The sequence below is a fragment of the Capra hircus genome, chromosome 4, assembly GCF_001704415.2.
Source record: "Capra hircus breed San Clemente chromosome 4, ASM170441v1, whole genome shotgun sequence".
NCBI classification, from domain to species: Eukaryota; Metazoa; Chordata; class Mammalia; order Artiodactyla; family Bovidae; genus Capra; species Capra hircus.
In genome coordinates, this window is record NC_030811.1 from 68,603,683 (window position 1) to 68,622,249 (window position 18,567).

Sequence of the window (18,567 nt, forward strand, 5' to 3'; positions counted from 1 at the left end):
ATTGTGTCTTATCTTCAGGAAGCCCTAAAAGCTACTATACAATCCTTTCTTTCATTTCTTGCTGACCTCAGATTGCATGCCCTGCTGTAGATATTCTAAACTTTCTCCTACACCCTGAAGTCAGTCCCTGGTAACTCCTCTGTATCCATCAGTTTCAGCTGATGATCATATACCCTAATTTATTTTTAGATATTGAGATCATATGCCCTAAACTCCTTAAATGTCCCTATATCTATATCTGACATCTCATCCTCTCCTGCTGTCTCAGAAAGAGAGTCTTCTCTTACATTTCAGGGCTCTTGGAAATGCCTCGTTTTGCTCCCTTGGAATGTTGATCAAGTACTTTTATCTCCCTCATTTGCCCTTTTTGTTTTCCCCACTTCTCTAGGTTCAACTACTTATATTTCTGATTATGTCACAGACTCTCTCTTGCCACTGTATCTTTGCGCAAATGGCTCTCCCACTAGAAATTCCCATTCCTCGTTGTCCTTCAAGACTCAACTCGAGCATCATTTCCAGTATGATTGTTTTCCCTTCTTACAGACTGCCATAATTTGTGTCAACCCTGTGCCTCTGCCAAGTGACTGTGTGGTTCCCAGGGAAGGTACCATGTTCTGTATTCCCAGCATCTACCACAGTGTCTGGCCTTTAGTAAATACCCAACAAATGTTAGAAGGAAAAGAGACCTACAAATAAGTGTGTGTCTTTCCTACACTCACTCATCCCTTCCTTTGTATTTTTGGGGCCACCATCTTTCTTCTGGCCCTTTTTATGTTGTGGGCTATAATACCTGTCATCTGGTCTTCTCGTTGCCAGGTTCTACCTGCTCTAAGTCACTTTGCCTCCAGACCAATCTTCCTCGAGTAAAACCTTGCTCATATGACTCTCTACCTCAGAATCCTTCAGTGACTTTCTATTATCTCCTAAATAATGCCTGTGAGGTGAAGGTGAAGTCGCTCAGTCATGTCCGACTCTGCAATCCCATGGACTGTAGCCTACCAGGCTCTTCCATCCTTGGGATTTTCCAGGCAAGAATACTGGAGTGGGTTGCCATTTGTCAATTTGGTAGGATAAAATGATCTTTGATTTTGGAATCAATAAGATTTGAATTCAGGTTCTGGCTACTACACTTATCTGTTCTGTGACTTTGAACTTACTGTTTAATTTTTATTCACTCATTTATTCAACGTATATTTATTGAACACCTTCTTCATTCTAGGCTCTATATGAAACCGATGAGATGGAGTGATGAGCCAAACAGGCATTGTCCTTTTCTTCTGGATCTCAAACGTACTGGACTTGTCCATATTTCTCATGATCATAGTAATCCCAAGTACAGGCCATACTTTCCTCTCTTGATGCTTTTAGCTTCTGGTTTTTGCTATACAGAAAATCATAATAGCATGTACTATAGTAATTTGCATATGTGTATCATATCTCAGCTTCAGTGTAAGTTCACTGAAGGGTAAGTGCCATGTCCCATTTCCCAAGCTGCAAGCACAGAGCCATGCACAGTGAATTCTGTTGTGTCTCTGTGGACTTCGAGTTAGTCTTTGGCATAATTACAATGCCCAGTATGTTTTTAGAGACTCTTTTGTCCTGTCAGAATTACACATTCTTTAAAATGAAGGGGAAGTAGTAGCCATTTGGTTTCTGTTTCTTCTAAGGCCTCTCTTTTCCAAACCTGCCTGTAACTATTATAAGCAGAACTCACAATGTGCACCTTCAGTTTTTAAAACCTGGATAACAAGTCCACTCATGCTTCCTAGTAGAAATACTGTCCATGCACATAAAATGGCATGTTAAAATAACGTTCTTTCAACTAAATAGCTTTTGACTTTGTAATGAACAATATGTTGTTTTTCCCTAAGCAATAATTCCAGCACTTTAGTCTTAAAGATTTTATTTTATACATTTTTAGCTTGCTGTTTTTACATTCCCAGTGATCTTACATTAAGTTAAGCATTTGTCTATCCAAAACAATAGGTCGATTATAGCCAAATTATAACCATACCTTTTCTCTGCACACAAAATCCTATAAACAGCATGTGATCATACTGCTTCTAGAATTTATGATTGTTTTCTTCCAAAAGGAAGCTAAATTTAGCTTAGTAATTCTACATGCTCCCAAGGAAACAATGCCTGCTGTGATTTGTAGAGTAAATGAATCTGAACCACAGTTCCTTTACTTGACTAACTGAGAAAGTTTAAATATCATCCTAGTCATTAACCACGGATATTAAACCACATGAAACAACCAGCAAGGAGTTAAGAAAGAAATGTGCTATTTTTCTGACTTCACTGCTGAATGAGTCTAACTTAATTGTTGTATCATTCTTAATACAGAACATTGTTTGCATCTTATAATGGTTCTCTAAAATTACTTGTTTGTGGCTTGAGTTCTAAAATTAAAACTATGTAAAGTCATGTCCAACTGCACAATGCATCTTTATGTGAAGCCAACTAGAGTTTTTTGTTTTCACTCAATGTAAAAATTCCAGTTAGGAAGATTTGTTTCTAATAGTCTAACTGGTATAGTTCTCTCAGTTTCTTCTTCTTTGTTTCTAATGACAGCTAAACTGCTCTCGCCTTGAACGTCTTTTGGCAGATAAAATTCTCATCATGAAGGCCCCTGCTGTGCTTGCACCTGGCATTCTTGTGCTTCTGTTTACCTTCGTGCAGAAGAGCAATGGGGAGTGTAAAGAGGCACTAGTAAAGTCCAGGATGAATGTGAACATGCAATATCAGCTTCCTAACTTCACTGCAGAAACATCCATCCGGAATGTTGTTTTGCACAAACATCACATTTACCTCGGTGCCGTTAACTACATTTACGTTTTAAATGACAAAGACCTTCAGAAGGTTGCTGAGTACAAGACTGGGCCTGTGCTGGAACACCCAGATTGTTTCCCATGTCAGGACTGCAGCCACAAAGCTAATTTATCAGGTGGTGTTTGGAAAGATAACATCAACATGGCTCTGCTTGTTGACACGTACTATGATGATCAACTCATTAGCTGTGGCAGTGTCCACAGAGGGACCTGCCAGCGACACGTCCTGCCACCCAACAATACTGCAGACATAGAGTCGGAGGTCCACTGCATGTATTCTCCTCAGGAAGACGAAGAGACCAACCAGTGTCCTGACTGTGTGGTGAGTGCCCTGGGAACCAAAGTCCTACTGTCTGAGAAGGAGCGATTCATCAACTTCTTCGTGGGCAATACCATAAATTCTTCTTACTTTCCAGATCATTCATTGCACTCGATATCGGTGAGAAGGCTAAAGGAAACGCAAGATGGTTTTAAGTTTTTGACAGACCAATCCTATATTGATGTTCTACCTGAGCTCCAAGATTCCTACCCCATTAAGTATGTCCACGCCTTTGAAAGCAACCATTTTATTTACTTTTTGACAGTCCAACGGGAAACTCTAGATGCTCAGACTTTTCACACAAGAATAATCAGGTTCTGTTCCGCAGACTCCGGATTGCATTCATACATGGAAATGCCTCTGGAGTGTATTCTGACAGAAAAGAGAAGAAAGAGATCCACAAAGCAGGAAGTGTTTAATATTCTCCAAGCTGCATATGTCAGTAAGCCTGGGGCTCAGCTTGCTAGGCAAATAGGTGCCAACCTGAATGATGACATTTTGTATGGGGTGTTTGCACAAAGCAAGCCAGATTCCTCAGAACCAATGAATCGCTCTGCTGTCTGTGCATTCCCTGTCAAATATGTCAATGAGTTCTTCAACAAGATCGTCAACAAAAACAATGTGAGATGTCTCCAGCACTTTTATGGCCCCAACCATGAACACTGCTTCAATAGGGTAAGTCACACAGCTTCCCTACTTGCAAATTATGAGGTACATGTCAGAATAGGTACCAGCCTAAAAGAGAATATCAAGGGCTTTTTGGTGCTTGGTAAATTGTATTTATCCAAATGTTTGGAAATTCTTTCCAAGAAAATTTAGAAATTGAATCTTCATTTAAAGCTAGAATCATAACTTGAGAAGAAGTTAATGTGATAGCTTAAAGAAAATATAAAATATTTTTACAATTTGGGTTTGCATGTTTGCCAACATTTTTCTGATTATTAACTTCACTTCTCACGTAAGCTTTAGTAGTTCTGGTCAGATGTACATAAAGTTAGCACAACAGCAGTTCTGTAAAGCACAATTATTGAAATGCCATGCAGCCTTTACAGCATTTAGAACAAGATGCTTAATTGTAGGTGTTAAAGGCTTTTTTTTTTTAATGAGGTCCCATTCGCTCACTGATGTATGAATTATCTATATTCTTGGCTCTACTTAAAGAAACAACTAAAAACAACCAAAAAACTCTTCTAGAATGTTGATACATTAAACATTATTAATTAGAAAACTATAGAGGAAATTTTCGCTCTCAGATTCCTCCTTTGGATCTTGGCTTCAATGCATGAAGTCCTACTTGAATGGGCATGTATCTACCAAGTTCTGATTTGGTGCTTTTCACCTGGTTGACATTTGATGTTTATAGATATAAATATTTTGATTGATGAATGTTTATGTAACATGAAATGGTATTTTCACAGGAACTGTTAGGGAAATTCTTTGTTGCTTTGATTTAAATATAGTAAAGGCTACCAGCTATACCCAGAGGATTTTTCCTGCTGGTCATCAGATCATTTAGCGCTAGCATCAAATTGAGAGGAAGAACACCAAATTGGGAGTCCATTGTGGCCTTGCGCTTTCTTGGTGGGGACCCAGATTTGAGCATTACAGAATTGCTATTGCCTCCTAATGTAAGGACCACTAGTGATCATAACTGGCTGAACAAATGGTATAGCTTTTCTAAAGACACCTGACCTTGAAAATGTACATCTCCCTTACTCTAACAATTTTCAGTCTAAGTGGTAAAGGTTATAATTGCAAGCAGGAAGAACATTACACATGTCCTTGATAAAAGAAAGTATATAATTTGCAGATGGGTACCAAGGACATATGAATTCAGAAACGTTTGTTTTACTTTTGCTGAAATGTCTAGGATACTTCTCCAGATGGAAAATCTATGTAGTTTATTTATAAAGTTAGAAAAATGCTTCGGAGAAAATGAATCCATCTTTCAGTGAACTAAAGCCATAACTTACTTCCTTCCCTCTCCAAAGTCTATGAATATACATAATATACATACATATAAATTCCAACTAAGACTTATTTCTCCCTGAATACATTTTAATATGTGTTGCAAAATCTGTGAGAAGCAGTGGGATTGCTCATGAGGCTACCCCTTTTCCTTACTAGAAAATACAAAAGAATGAAAGGAAACAAAAAAACTTTCAGAAACCTGGGAATTAGGAAATAAAAGTGTAATATTAATAGCATTTCAGAGAAAACACTTTTCCTGCATCCAATAAATTGCTTCAGAAACACAAGTTTAGAAATGAGTCAATTGGAAATTCCTGCAGGGCCTCTAAAGTACACGACTTCGTTATTTAAATCTTGTTGTGTGAATTTGTTGAAAGCTAAAGAGACTTTACCTTATAAGGATATATTGATATCTTATCTCTTTGCTTTATTTTGTACATTTCAAACCCCAGATATAAAAGTATTTATCAATTCTAGAAATTCTCAAAACACAGCTGAACTTTATCCTACCCCTTTGACATTTTTAGTGTTCCAAGAGGAACAAAAAGGCAGGATTACCCAATGAAATTCAGGTCAGTTTTATCACCCAGGAAAAATGCCCAAAATGCACCAACCACACCTGAAACTATTATCACTCCCATCGCAAAAATTCTTGTGGGAAACAAGATGAAACTTGCCAACATAGTCTTCTTACAAGGGAAGCCAACTTTAATACTAGCCAAATTCCATAAAGACAAATACCTTCAAATCTCTTCATTTATTTGCTTGTTTATCTTTTCTGGTTACTGAAGGTCAGAATTCTTCCAAGAGTGAAACTACCCACATTCTCAGTTTTCATATACCCGCCACAGAAAGACCTCAGGTTGTTCCAATAACCAGGATACAGACATTTCCCAGTTTCATCTTAAAATAAAGGCACCTAGAGCCATTACTCACACAAAACCAAATGATTTACAGGATCAAATTAGTTTGGAAAGACTCTAAGCAACACAACTACTCCATTTTGTCTTGGCAAATTTACTTGGCAGAGATATCAGGTGACCCAACAATTTCCTGGAACTGAGTTTTTATTTTGGCATAACATTTAGTAAATAGATACATATATTATAGTTTTGTTATTAACATGTCTAATCAATCAGATCTTTATAGAGGAACCATTGTGTGCTCTGTGGACAAAGAAAGCTGCAGTGCTAACTTTGCATAGAGGCTTCAGGAGCATGTTTGCAGCAGCAGGGGTTTTCTGGCCCTCCTTGAGCGTCCGCCCTGTACAAAATGTATCTCTATCACAGGATCAGACAGAGCACCAGGAAAGGGTCTTTTAGATTTTAAGGGTCCAGCAGTAGCATCAGACCTGACTTGCTTATTTTAGATCATGTATGATGTTGCTTTTTCCACTCTCATATTTTATAAAAGTATATGTGCAAACTTTCATATACATCTTCTCATATTAATGACATCACTAAAACCCTCTTTCGAGTTATCTGATAGTTTCCAGAGTAGGTCATCTTCTCCTCTTAGTTATTTATACTTCAAAACTCATTGATTCCCCATATGATGCTGTTTCTGGAAACTTATCCCACGCCACAGATATCCATTCATGTACTATTAATGTTGACTATTAGTTGTTCTTTATCTTTATAGTGTAACCATTTTCTTTGTTGCTTTTGAAAGTGACTGCTAAAGGGTTTGTTCACAGTGATTTCTACCTTTTAGAAATATGAGATTCTACATCCACAAATAATTAAATCTTTGGTCTTAAAAGTCTTTACTGCCCTTTTTACGCATTCATCATTCAACCTCTGTAAGCATTCTAAATTAGTATTGATTGAAGTTGTTTTAGGTTAATGTGTGTTCCCTAAACAGTACATTGTTATTCAACATAAAATAACAGAAAATGCCACATAATCTGGAGACTTGGAAAATCCCCAAATTTGGGCATTAAAAAAAACCTTCATGTTCTATTTTGTGATAAAGTATTAAAAATTCACTTTAAGCACATTGATTGGATATCCAACAGTGTCATATAAGAGGTTTAGTAACATGACAGTTATTCCAGGAAAAAAACTAGAATCAGTATACGTTGGCCTAATTTCTTCCAAATAATCAATATTGAATAAAGGAATTTTTTGTCCTGAAATTACAGTATACTTACTAACAGAATTGGAATTATGCGTTTTGAAAGATTTTTAATCAAAGTTGAAATGAAAAAGGGGTCTTTGAAATATCTCTCACCTATCTAAAAAATAGTTATGACATTATACTTTCTCTTGCAACCCCAATATCAAAGTTTTATTTTACATATAAGCATTTGAAAGAACATAAAGACATAAAGACTTGTAGCAAATATTTTTACCAATATCTTGGTCATCTTAATGACCAGTGATTGATCACTTAAAGGGGAAAAGCATGCAATTTGGTGTCAGAGTCACCTGGTTGGAAGCCCTGGTCTCCTATGTACCACCAGTGTAACTTCTTCCACATTACCTAATTCTTATAGCCTCAGTCTCCTCATTTGTAACATGCAGATAGCAATACCTACTTCTTATGCTTTCTGTAAAAACATGGGATAATAAATATAAAGTACCTGGCACATAAGATAATCATAAATTTAGCTAGTTGGGAGGCAGCACAGTCTCATGGAACAAGAGATCTGGATTCAAACTTATACCCCATGATTTTCTATCTGCCTGTCCTGAGCTGCTGCTGCTGCTAAGTTGCTTCAGTTGTGTCCGACTCTATGTGACCCCATAGACAGCAGCCCACCTGCAAGAACACTGGAGTGAGTTGCCATTTCCTTCTCCAGTGCATGAAAGTGAAAAGTGAAAGTGAAGTTGCTCAGTCATGTCCGACCCTCAGCGACCCCATGGACTGCAGCCCACCAGGCTCCTCCATCCATGGGATTTTCCAGGCAAGAGTACTAGAGTGGGTTGCCATTGCCTTCTCCAGCCTGTCCTGAGAGCATTATTTAAATCCAATAAACCCATTTTCCTCCATGCAGGACTATGGTGTGGACAAGTGCAACAATGTTTATAAGAAGCTCTAACTTTGTCCTTGGTACCTAATGAATAATAGCTCTCATTGTAAGGGGTATTTGTGTAAAGAAAGTCAAATTCAAATTACTGGATTGTTTTCTGGAAGAGGCACATTCTGGTTCTATTGCTCACAGGGGTCTTTTACTTCCCTGACTGACTGTTAAGAGTGACCACCTCCATAATGTTTAATTTGTATAAGTCCTCCTGAATACTTAATAGTTTCAAAAGGCAAAAAGGAGATATGAGAGTGGTGGTGGTTTGGAGGGTGACGAGAAGGACAACTGAATCAGAATTGTGCTCTATAGTCAATCTAGAAGGTATAAGGTGCTCCTTTCCCTGACTTTAATTCTAACTACCTATGGCACTATAAAAATACAATGCTTATGTTATGCTTAAGTTATATGTTGAAGAATTTGCAGATAATGAAGTTTTAGAAAAAGTCAACCTCAAGGTTTTTTGTACCAAGCTTCCTTGTTTTTAAACATCATTTATACTCAAAGAGTAGCCAACTGCTTCCCAAAATAAAGGAAACTTAAAGTAGTAATTTTCCATCTCCGTTTCAGAGTGCCAAAGTTAAAGGGTCACCACTCAGAGCCATCAAAGGAAGAAAGCAAAATGATTAGAACAGTTTTGAATGAAAACAAAATCAAAACAAGATGCAAACAAGGGGTAATAGAAATAGGCATAAAAATAAACATACAGTGATGTTTCTTTATTACTATTATAAAGATGATAGATGAGTAAAATTGGGTTACATTTAAGTTGTAATGGAAGAAAATAATTGCAGCCTTCCATCAGGAAACCACAGGGACCATTATTGATCTGTCATCCTCAGGGCATGTCTCATAATATTTAATAAAATAAACAAAGATTTATAACTCTTTATAGGCCGTATATCTATAATCTCCCATACCACACCATTTGAACTGGAAATGTGGAGTCAGTGTTACAAGTAACATCCATATAATTATACTGGTTTGGCATGCTTATTTAAACAGTCTAGCACTCTCAAGAGAACACATTTCGTATTAGGGATGAAAAATGTGAAGTCAGATTTCAGGGTTTTTTTACTTCCTGTGCTTCAAAATGGGAGAATATTATCCTATATGAAAAATGCTATTGAGGATTCTTCATTCTAAACACACTAAACATCTTGGCCATATGCCAAATGTAATAGATTACCAAAGCAAAATCTTGCAAGAAAGAAAATCCTTCACATCTAAGGATTCAATCTACTTAAAAAAAAAAAAATCAAAGTAGTAATTCATTAATTTTACACTCGATTCCTTTCCTTCTGTAAACTCTTCTCTATTGTCTCCCAGGCTCAGGGAGTTGCTGCTCCCTAACTTAGTTGAATTTTCCGTGTTGTCTGTCTCATAAAATGTACTACATTGTATTATTTTATTAAGAGGAATTTAAAATTATTTTCTTTCCAGAATTTTGTAACGCTGTCTGAGATCACAGGGCACACCATTGGGGTATCAGAAAACATGTTACAGAGTGAGCCGTTAAAGATGTTTGCTTTTTTCTCATCCTCCTGATAACCTTTCTTTAAACCATTTTGTAGTTTATTCACAGGTACACCCTAGGAAAGAATGAAAAAACAAAGACATGACATTTGAAATAAGTTAAACAAAGAAACACAGTTAACGCTGAGATGATCACCAAAACTGTAAATAGGTTTAACCTATGAATTATATCAATTCAGAATGTGATTGATAATATTTCCCACCTGTACATGGGTATTTATGCGTAAACTGTGCGACATGCATTATAAATTAATTCTTCATTTTTCTCAATGTCCTTTGAAGCAAGTTGTGTGATCTTTTATTTAAGTAGTTGATTTCTACATGGAGATTCGCTTCATTAAATTAATTGAGCAAACAATAAGGAGTTCGGGCAAAAAAAAAATCCTATGGTTTTTGAAAAGTTGAAGTGATAATAAAATTCTGAAGCTACAGCTCTGGTACATACATTATTGCCGTACCACCACGTGATTAGAGACTTCTGAAAGCATATGAGACTTCACATTCTTATTACCTCCTTGAGTAATCATAGATTTTTTATTCCAAGTAATGTTATCAAATTTTGAATGTTACATTCTTCCTTCAGACTTCTATCTTATTGATGGCATTCCATCCTGCATTATTATCTCCTCTAATAAGAAAAATGAGGAGCTGTCAGAAATTGGATAGAAGACCCACCAGGAATTTCTGCCGTTGCTTATTCATAGGTTGGCACAGATACTGAGTCAGTGGGCACCCAGAGTTCAGGATGACTCAGTGCCCAGATGTGTGCTGTAAGTCACATCTCCAATGTCCAGAGAGGGCTGTAAAGGGCTCATTTATCAGGGAAATGAAACCAAGTGCTCAGCTACTCTTGATATCATTAAAACTCCTTTTATTTTTTAAAAAATATAATAGTGAATGTGCTAAATGATTCTAGGATCCTGGATACATTCCAGTCTGCTCATTATATATTTGTTCTCTAACTAAAATGGTTCATTTGCATATGAATGACTTGCTAAGTAAAAGCCTTGGAAAAGAGGCTTCCTGCACTTCACCCTAGACCTAGGCTCAGGTAGGGCAGATGAAGTGTGTCTTCCTTCTATACTGCAAAAATATCTGATACTCTCTTGTTTCTCAACAAGAGAACAGAAAAATATATTATAAATGCATGCTAATATAGAATAAGGCTTGTTTTAACTATTCTTGATGTTCAGTAATGGAGGTGTTTTATGAACAGTATCTAACTATAAAACAAAAAAATAATTAAGACTAAAGTCTGACTTAAGTTGTTTGATTTGAATAAATCACCAAAATGTTCATCAATCAAAGAACATTAAAATGGTGATATTTCAAATGATGCTGTAGGTAAAGGTATGAATTGAGGTCAGTTTTGATTTGTAAAGCATTCTCTTCTAGAACTGATACTACAAAAATTAAAGTTGCTGAGTTTTCATCTCAGAATATATGGCTTTCTCATGATTTGCTAGAATTTGAATCATGTAACAGAAAATGTAAATCTGTATGATACTAAATTTTCTGATGACATTTTAAATTTAAAATCCATTTAACACTTGCCTCTAGCAACTAGTCTACAAACTAAACTATAGGTAAAATGCTACCCAAGGAAAAGGGAAAAATACAAAGATTAAATTGGTATGTTAGCTCTGAGTGAATCAATAGTATTTAGTGCTAAAGCACTAAGCAGATTAAAAGCACTAATGCAGTGGCAGTCAATAGTAAAAATGAATATCTCTAAAAATTATCTTGGCAATAAAATGTGCAACATTTTCCATTTATTTTAAGCTAATTACATTACATGCTTGTTCGTTCATTTTATTAGTTTAAACCAAGTAGTAGAAGCCTAACCATTTCATTTAATGCATAAAACTGCCAAAAGCTTGTAATCTTTGTTTTCATCAAGAGACAGAGGAAAGGACTTATTCATACAACTAAGATTCAATAAAAAAATTCAACAGAAATTTACTGACTGTCTAACCCTGCTGCTGCTACTGCTAAGTCACTTCAGTCGTGTCCGACTCTGCGACCCCATAGACGGCAGCCCACCAGGCTCCGCCGTCCCTGGAATTCTCCAGGCAAGAACACTGGAGTGGGTTGCCATTTCCTGCTCCAGTGGATTAAAGTGAAAAGTCAAAGTGAAGTCGCTCAGTCGTGCCCGACTCTTAGCAACCCCATGGACTGCAGCCTACCAGGCTCCTTTGTCCATGGGATTTTCCAGGCAACAGTACTGAAGTGGGTTGCGATTGCCTTCTCCGACTGTCTAACCCTACTGGTCTTAAAATAATGAGTGATAGAGGCCTGGTTCTTGCCTTTATGAAGCAAACCTGCTGGGAGAGGAGATGACAATAAACAGTCATCAGTTCAGTTCAGTCACTCAGTCATGTCCGACTCTTTGCGACCCCATGAATCGCAGCATGCCAGGCCTCCCTGTTCATCACCACCTCCTGGAGTTCACTCAGACTCACGTCCATAGAGTCCGTGATTCCATCCAGCCATCTCATCCTCGGTCGTCCCCTTCTCCTCCTGCCCCCAATCCCTCCCAGCATCAGAGTCTTTTCCAATGAGTCAACTCTTCGCAGGAGGTGGCCAAAGTACTGGAGATTCAGCTTTAGCATCATTCCTTCCAAAGAAATCCCAGGGCTGATCTCTTTCAGAATGGACTGGTTGGATCTCCTTGCAGTCCAAGGGACTCTCAAGAGTCTTCTCCAATACCACAGTTCAAAAGCATCAATTCTTTGGCACTCAGCCTTCTTCACAGTCCAACTCTCACATCCATACATGACCACAGGATAAACCATAGCCTTGACTAGACGGACCTTAGTTGGCAAAGTAATGTCTCTGCTTTTGAATATGCTATCTAGGTTGGTCATAACTTTTCTTCCAAGGAGTAAGCATCTTTTAATTTCATGGCTGCAGTCACCATCTGCAGTGATTCTAGAGCCCCAAAAAAATCAAGTCTGACACTGTTTCCACTGTTTCCCCATCTATTTCCCATGAAGTGATGGGACCGGATGCCATGATCTTCGTTTTCTGAATGTTGAGCTTTAAGCCAACTTTTTCGCTCTCCTCTTTCACTTTCATCAAGAGGCTTTTTAGCTCCTCTTCACTTTCTGCCATATGGGTGGTGTCATCTGCATATCTGAGGTTATCGATATTTCTCCTGGCAATCTTGATCCCAGCTTGTGTTTCTTCCAGTCCAGCGTTTCTCATGATGTGCTCTGCATAGAAGTTAAATAAGCAGGGTGACAGTATACAGCCTTGACGTACTGTTTTTCCTATTTGGAACCAGTCTGTTGTTCCATGTCCATTTCTAACTGTTGCTTCCTGACCTGCATACAGATTTCTCAAGAGGCAGATCAGGTGGTCTGGTATTCCCATCTCTTTCAGAATTTTCCACAGTTTATTGTGATCCACACAGTCAAAGGCTTTGGCATAGTCAAGAAAGCAGAAATAGATGTTTTTCTGTAACTCTCTTGCTTTTTTCATGATCCAGCGGATGTTGGCAATTTGATCTCTGGTTCCTCTGCCTTTTCTAAAACCAGCTTGAATGTCAGGGAGTTCACGGTTCACATATTGCTGAAGCCTGGCTTGGAGAATTTTGAGCATTACTTTACTAGCATGTGAGATGAGTGCAACTGTGCGGTAGTTTGAGCATTCTTTGGTATTGCCTTTCTTTGGGATTGGAATGAAAACTGACCTTTTCCAGTCCTATGGCCACTGCTGAGTTTTCCAAATTTGCTGGCATGTTGAGTGCAGCACTTTCATAGCATCATCTTTCAGGATTTGAAACAGCTCAATTGGAATTCCATCACCTCCACTAGCTTTGTTTGTAGTGATGCTTTCTAAGGCCCACTTGACTTCACATTCCAAGATGTCTGGTTCTAGATTAGTGATCACGTCATCATGACTATCTGGATCGTGAAGATCTTTTTTGTACAATTCTTCCATGTTATACCAGCAAACAAATACATCATGATAATTTATGAAATACAGTGTAAGGGAAACAAGCATCTGTGAATGAAAATAAAGAGGAAGATCTAAATTGGGTAGTACAGTCACAAAAGGCCACCTGGAAGAGGCGAAAGTTAACTTTTTCATGAACCTAAAAGTTAACTTACATCAAGCTCAAAATTTTAGAAAAAGCAATTATGTCTTTATTGCATGGTCAAGTACGTAGCTAGTTTTTAACAAACTGATAGCCATTACCTATACCATAAGTTTATGGTCTTAACTACATGCTGTGGCTTTTTAAAATGGGTTCTGACGGTAAGTGCCTATTGCTTTAAACATAGAAAAATCTATCACAAGAAGCAGAACTGTGCTGGAGAATTTAACGTTTTAAACACTTTCTCTTTTTTAAAAAAAGTTGTCAGTGTTTCCAAACTTTGTCTTTTGTTTGGTTTCTAAGAAATTGTCACTTTTTGCCAAGTATTAATAATTCTTATTATGAAGAAGATAATGTGTGGATTTCTAGAAGCTAAGGACATAATTTAGATAGCACTCATTTTCACTGCCTCTCTTAGCCTATCACTTTAATCACCTTCTTTGAAAACAGAAATGTCTTATATCTGTCAAAGTTGTTTCTTTCTTCTCCCCCTCTTCTTTCTTCTGTGGCCAACACTTAGGACCCTACTCATCAGAAAAACCCATGTTTCTTAGGGACAGATGGGATTGTCTTGTTACCAGTAAGCCCTATGACAAAAAAAAGAGTCATATAATTATGAAAATACACAAAATAAGCTCTTTTGAGCCTGTCAAAGTTGTAAAGTTGATGGAATTGAAAGGAATGTGATGCTGAGCCTCATTGTCTTTCTGCATCTGTGGACCGTCCTCTACACAACTACATCCATTTTACACCATTTCCTTCTCGTGAGAATAATGTGGCCTTGAGGGCCAAGAGAGAGACAAGTGTTCCCAAGGACTCATGAGATGTCATGGGCACCCGCTGAGTGTACGTGAGCATGTACATGGGCGTGTGCTGTAGTGCTAATGCATCTCTGGCTGCAGACACATATTGCCTTTTTCTTTCATGATAGTCATGTTTATCTGTATATATTTAATTCTGCAAATATCTAAATAAGTTTGCCTTAGGCACTTTGTCATGCTTTTTTGTACCTAAGGATGTGCTTTGCAGGTCATAGACAATAGTGTTGATTTTGACAAAAAATTTGTCTTCCAAAAAATATGTATGTATTTTTGCACAGTAAAGAGAGACCATCTGATTTGCTACAGTGTTTGGATAAAAGTCCTGATAAAATCAACAAATACATTTTTGTGACTGGATCACAAGAAGCATTGTTTTTGTCATCTCTGCAAGTCGCAAATACTTGCAATGCAGGTGAAAAAATTTGTATGAAGAGTAGAGAGAAATTCTCACTTTTGCACTGTTCACTTTGTTCACATTTGTTTGGCCCTGAATGAAGTAGAGTTTGCCAAGGGAAAAGATGAGGGAATAGGAGGCATTTATTCTTTAGGGCTTATTCCTGTACCTACAAGTCAGAGAGGTCACTGGCTTGCCCCTTCCTGAAGGCTGTAATTACAGGCCGAGGACTGTTTATTTTCCAGTAAAGTGACCAGAATTTTGAATGTAAGAGATTGTTTATAAGAGTACCTTGTGAATATGGTTTATACAAAACCTCAGAAAAGATTAGGGATGTGAAATTATTTTTCTTCATGTTTTCCCTAATCTGAGAAGGTCTAAGACACTGAAATATTCTACAGTGCAATAACAGAGGTGAATGTGAGGTCAAGTTAGGTGATCCTGGTACTAAAGGAACTGAATTAAATTAATAAAGAAGAATTTATAATATAATATTCCTGATGATTCATCAAATATAAATTTATCTGTGGCTCCAACATCATGGTAAACAAGAATCAGTAAATATATTAGTAAGAATAATTGAGAAATATTTCTAATTTGAAAATAACACCAGTTACATTGGATTTATTTAGAGCTGATGTGGGGAAAAAATACACAGTGTTTTATGCTCTCAACTAAACTCACTCTCATTTCAGAAGAGTCAGAGGAAAAGTATTAATTCCAAGTAGAAATGGACAGACAAAGCACAAGATCACTTCTGTTACTGACCGACTAATAGGGATACTAGTCAGTGTTTGCAGAATGATGAAGAGTATTTAAGTGGTGGTTTAACAATAGTAAGTACTACTTGTAATTAATATTGAAATGTCAAAGTTCAGGGTTTTGACATGTACAAAGTGGAAGGACTAAAATATGTGCCTGCTTTTAAAAATGATATGGTAAATTTTGACAGTTATGGTATCATCTAGATACTTTTTTAGAATCAAACAGTTATGAAAACATAAATAGCAGTTTCAGATTTTTAGGCAAACAGTGCTTTTTATGATCCTGGGTATGTGGTTTGGTGCTGCAGTAATTGACTGCAGGCCTCCTGTCCTATGTCCATTTGTTTTTAGTGGATTCTACACAGGAAAACATAGTTACTTCAGTGTTGAAAATTTGAAGTTCATCTTTTATGAGAGAGTTACAGATCCTGGGAAAATATACACCAGGACTTTACCATACCTAACAAAAGAAAATTGTATATTAAAAAAACAACAACAACTCCAAATTATAGGATCTAGGGTAGCCATGGTGTGAGCTATGATATTGAGTATCTTATCACACTAGTGATAAAATAACAAGCCAGCTGAATGAAGATGAACTCATGAAAAAAGAAGGATTATTAAAGACTTGAAAAGTAAACACCTAAATTTTCATAAGTAAATATTAATTTAGTATTTGTGTGAGCTTTGGATATTAAAGTTCTCCCTGTACTCTCTGGGCCCTTAAAGCCAGCTGTTAGAGCTCCTGGTGCCTTATTTAATTCTCTATAAACTGGGTATTCAAGAACTGGTTAAGAAACAGTCAATTTTTCTATTTTCTCTGCCAATATGTAATAAAATCTCTGATCCAGTGAGTTACTGGACAATTATTTTAATAACAATGTTGACATAGTTTCATGTTACCTTTTTTTGCTACTAGCACAGCTTTCTAAATTCCAGGTGAATCACAAGTTTAACTGAACTATTGTTTGTTTAATGTTCTGTTTCCTTCTAACCTTATTCTCGTCTATCAACCTCAGCTCAGTCCCTGATGGCTCGGGAAACTCTCAGTTGGGATTAAGTAATAGTTTACACAGCCTCTCTCACTCATTAACCCATGTTGACATTCTCGTTCAGTGCACTAACCTTATTTAAGACCTTCTTAAGTACCATAAGCAGCTGCTGGTTTCAGTGCAACTAACAACACCTATTTAATCAAGAAATAATATTTCCAAAGAAATTATTTCACCTATCTAAACCGTCTTCATTAGCATGAGCTAATTAAGTCTGTTTCTTCTGCGCTTTCTCCAGAAGAAAACCTGGTCATAGTAAATATGAACTTTGAAAATCTTTACTTCTTCTCTCCTTCTGTGTATACCCCAAGCAGAAACAGAAAATTGTATACTGTCATTCTGTACAGGTTTTGTTTTTATTCATCTGTTGAAAATGATACCAATAAGATAAGACTAGATCTCCCTGGCTCCATCTTCGTCCCCAAGTAGTCTGAATGGTCCCAGACTGCTCCTGGAGTAAGTAATCTTTCTTGAAAGCCAACCCATGTATGTAACTGCATCCCTTAAAAGTAATTTGAGGGTTCCCCAATGGTTTCAGTGTGAAGTCCACACTCTCCAGTATGGTATTCAAGGGGTTTCTTACCTTGATCCTGGCTATTTCCTGGTCTTCCTTCACACTCAGTGGTGGTCTGGCAAATGTTTAACTCTGGGCCAGGCTTTCCCGGTGGCTCAGCAGTAAAGAATCACCTACAGTGCAAGAGACCCAGGTTCGATCCTTGGGTCAGAAAGATCCTCTGGAGAAGGGAATGCCTACCCACTCCAGTATTCTTGCCTGGAAAATTCCATGGACAGTGGAGCGTGGTGGGCTACAGTCCATGGAGTCTCAAAGAGTTGGACACAACTGAGCAACTAACACACCCACAGGCGGAGTAGAAGTCCCTGATTTGTGATCTTTTATCAAGTTGGGTTGTGTAAATACCTGCAGCAAGCCAATTTCAAGTCACTGAATAAAAATTAAGAAGAAATATTCACAATTGTTTCTGTAAGTTGGTACAAGATGCCTCAAGCATACCACTGCCACTCTGCCCTACTCTTAACTTTCTATTTTCTCTCATTCTTACATTTTCCTTTTTTCTACTCTTTTAGCAGATTTCAATTTTACATTACTGTGTTATCAACTGCATCCATGTTATGCATTAGATCCCAGACCTTATTTATCTTTTCACTGAAAGTTTGTATGCTTTTACCAAACTTTCTCTATTCCCCCACCACCCTAGGCTCTGGCAACCACTTTTCTATTCTCTGTTTCTATGAATACAACTTTTAAAAATAAAATTCCACATATAAATGATCCAATGAAATACTTGTTTTTCCTTGTCTGACATTCCATTTAGCATAGTACCCTCCAGGTTCATACATATTGTCACAAATGACAGGAATTCCTTCTTTTTTTTAGGATTGAATAATATTCCATTTGTGTGTGTGTGTGTGTGTGTGTGTGTATACACACACACATCTTGTTTCATCCATTGATGGCCATTTAGGTTGTTTCCATTTCTTGGCTTTTGTGACTTGTTCTGCAGTGAACATGGAAGTGCAAGTATCTCTTAGAGATAATGGTTTTGTTTCCTTTGGATATATACTCAAAAGTGGGCTCATGTGATAGTTCTGTTTTTAATTTCTTGAGGAACCTTCATACTGTTTACCATAGCAGTTTATATTTCCACCAAAGGTGTCCAAGAATCCCCTTTTCTTCACATTCAAATAAGTATTTGCTATCTCTTGTCTTTTTAATAATCGCCATCCTGATGT

General features: G+C 37.3%; 1 protein-coding gene across 4 annotated transcripts in view; it reads left to right on the plus strand.

Annotated features, from left to right (window-relative positions):
• MET (MET proto-oncogene, receptor tyrosine kinase) overlaps positions 1-18,567 on the plus strand; it is a 114,497-nt gene that overhangs the window by 27,110 nt on the left and 68,820 nt on the right. For 3 of the 4 annotated variants that reach the window (XM_018047186.1, XM_005679158.3, XM_013963311.2), the window contains exon 2: positions 2,609-3,825. In XM_018047186.1, coding sequence (XP_017902675.1) covers positions 2,623-3,825 — 1,203 coding nt within the window. In that variant the 5' untranslated portion in view covers positions 2,609-2,622. Of the gene's footprint in view, positions 1-2,574; positions 3,826-18,567 lie in introns of all 4 variants that reach the window. The other variant, XM_013963310.2, reaches the window with a different exon arrangement.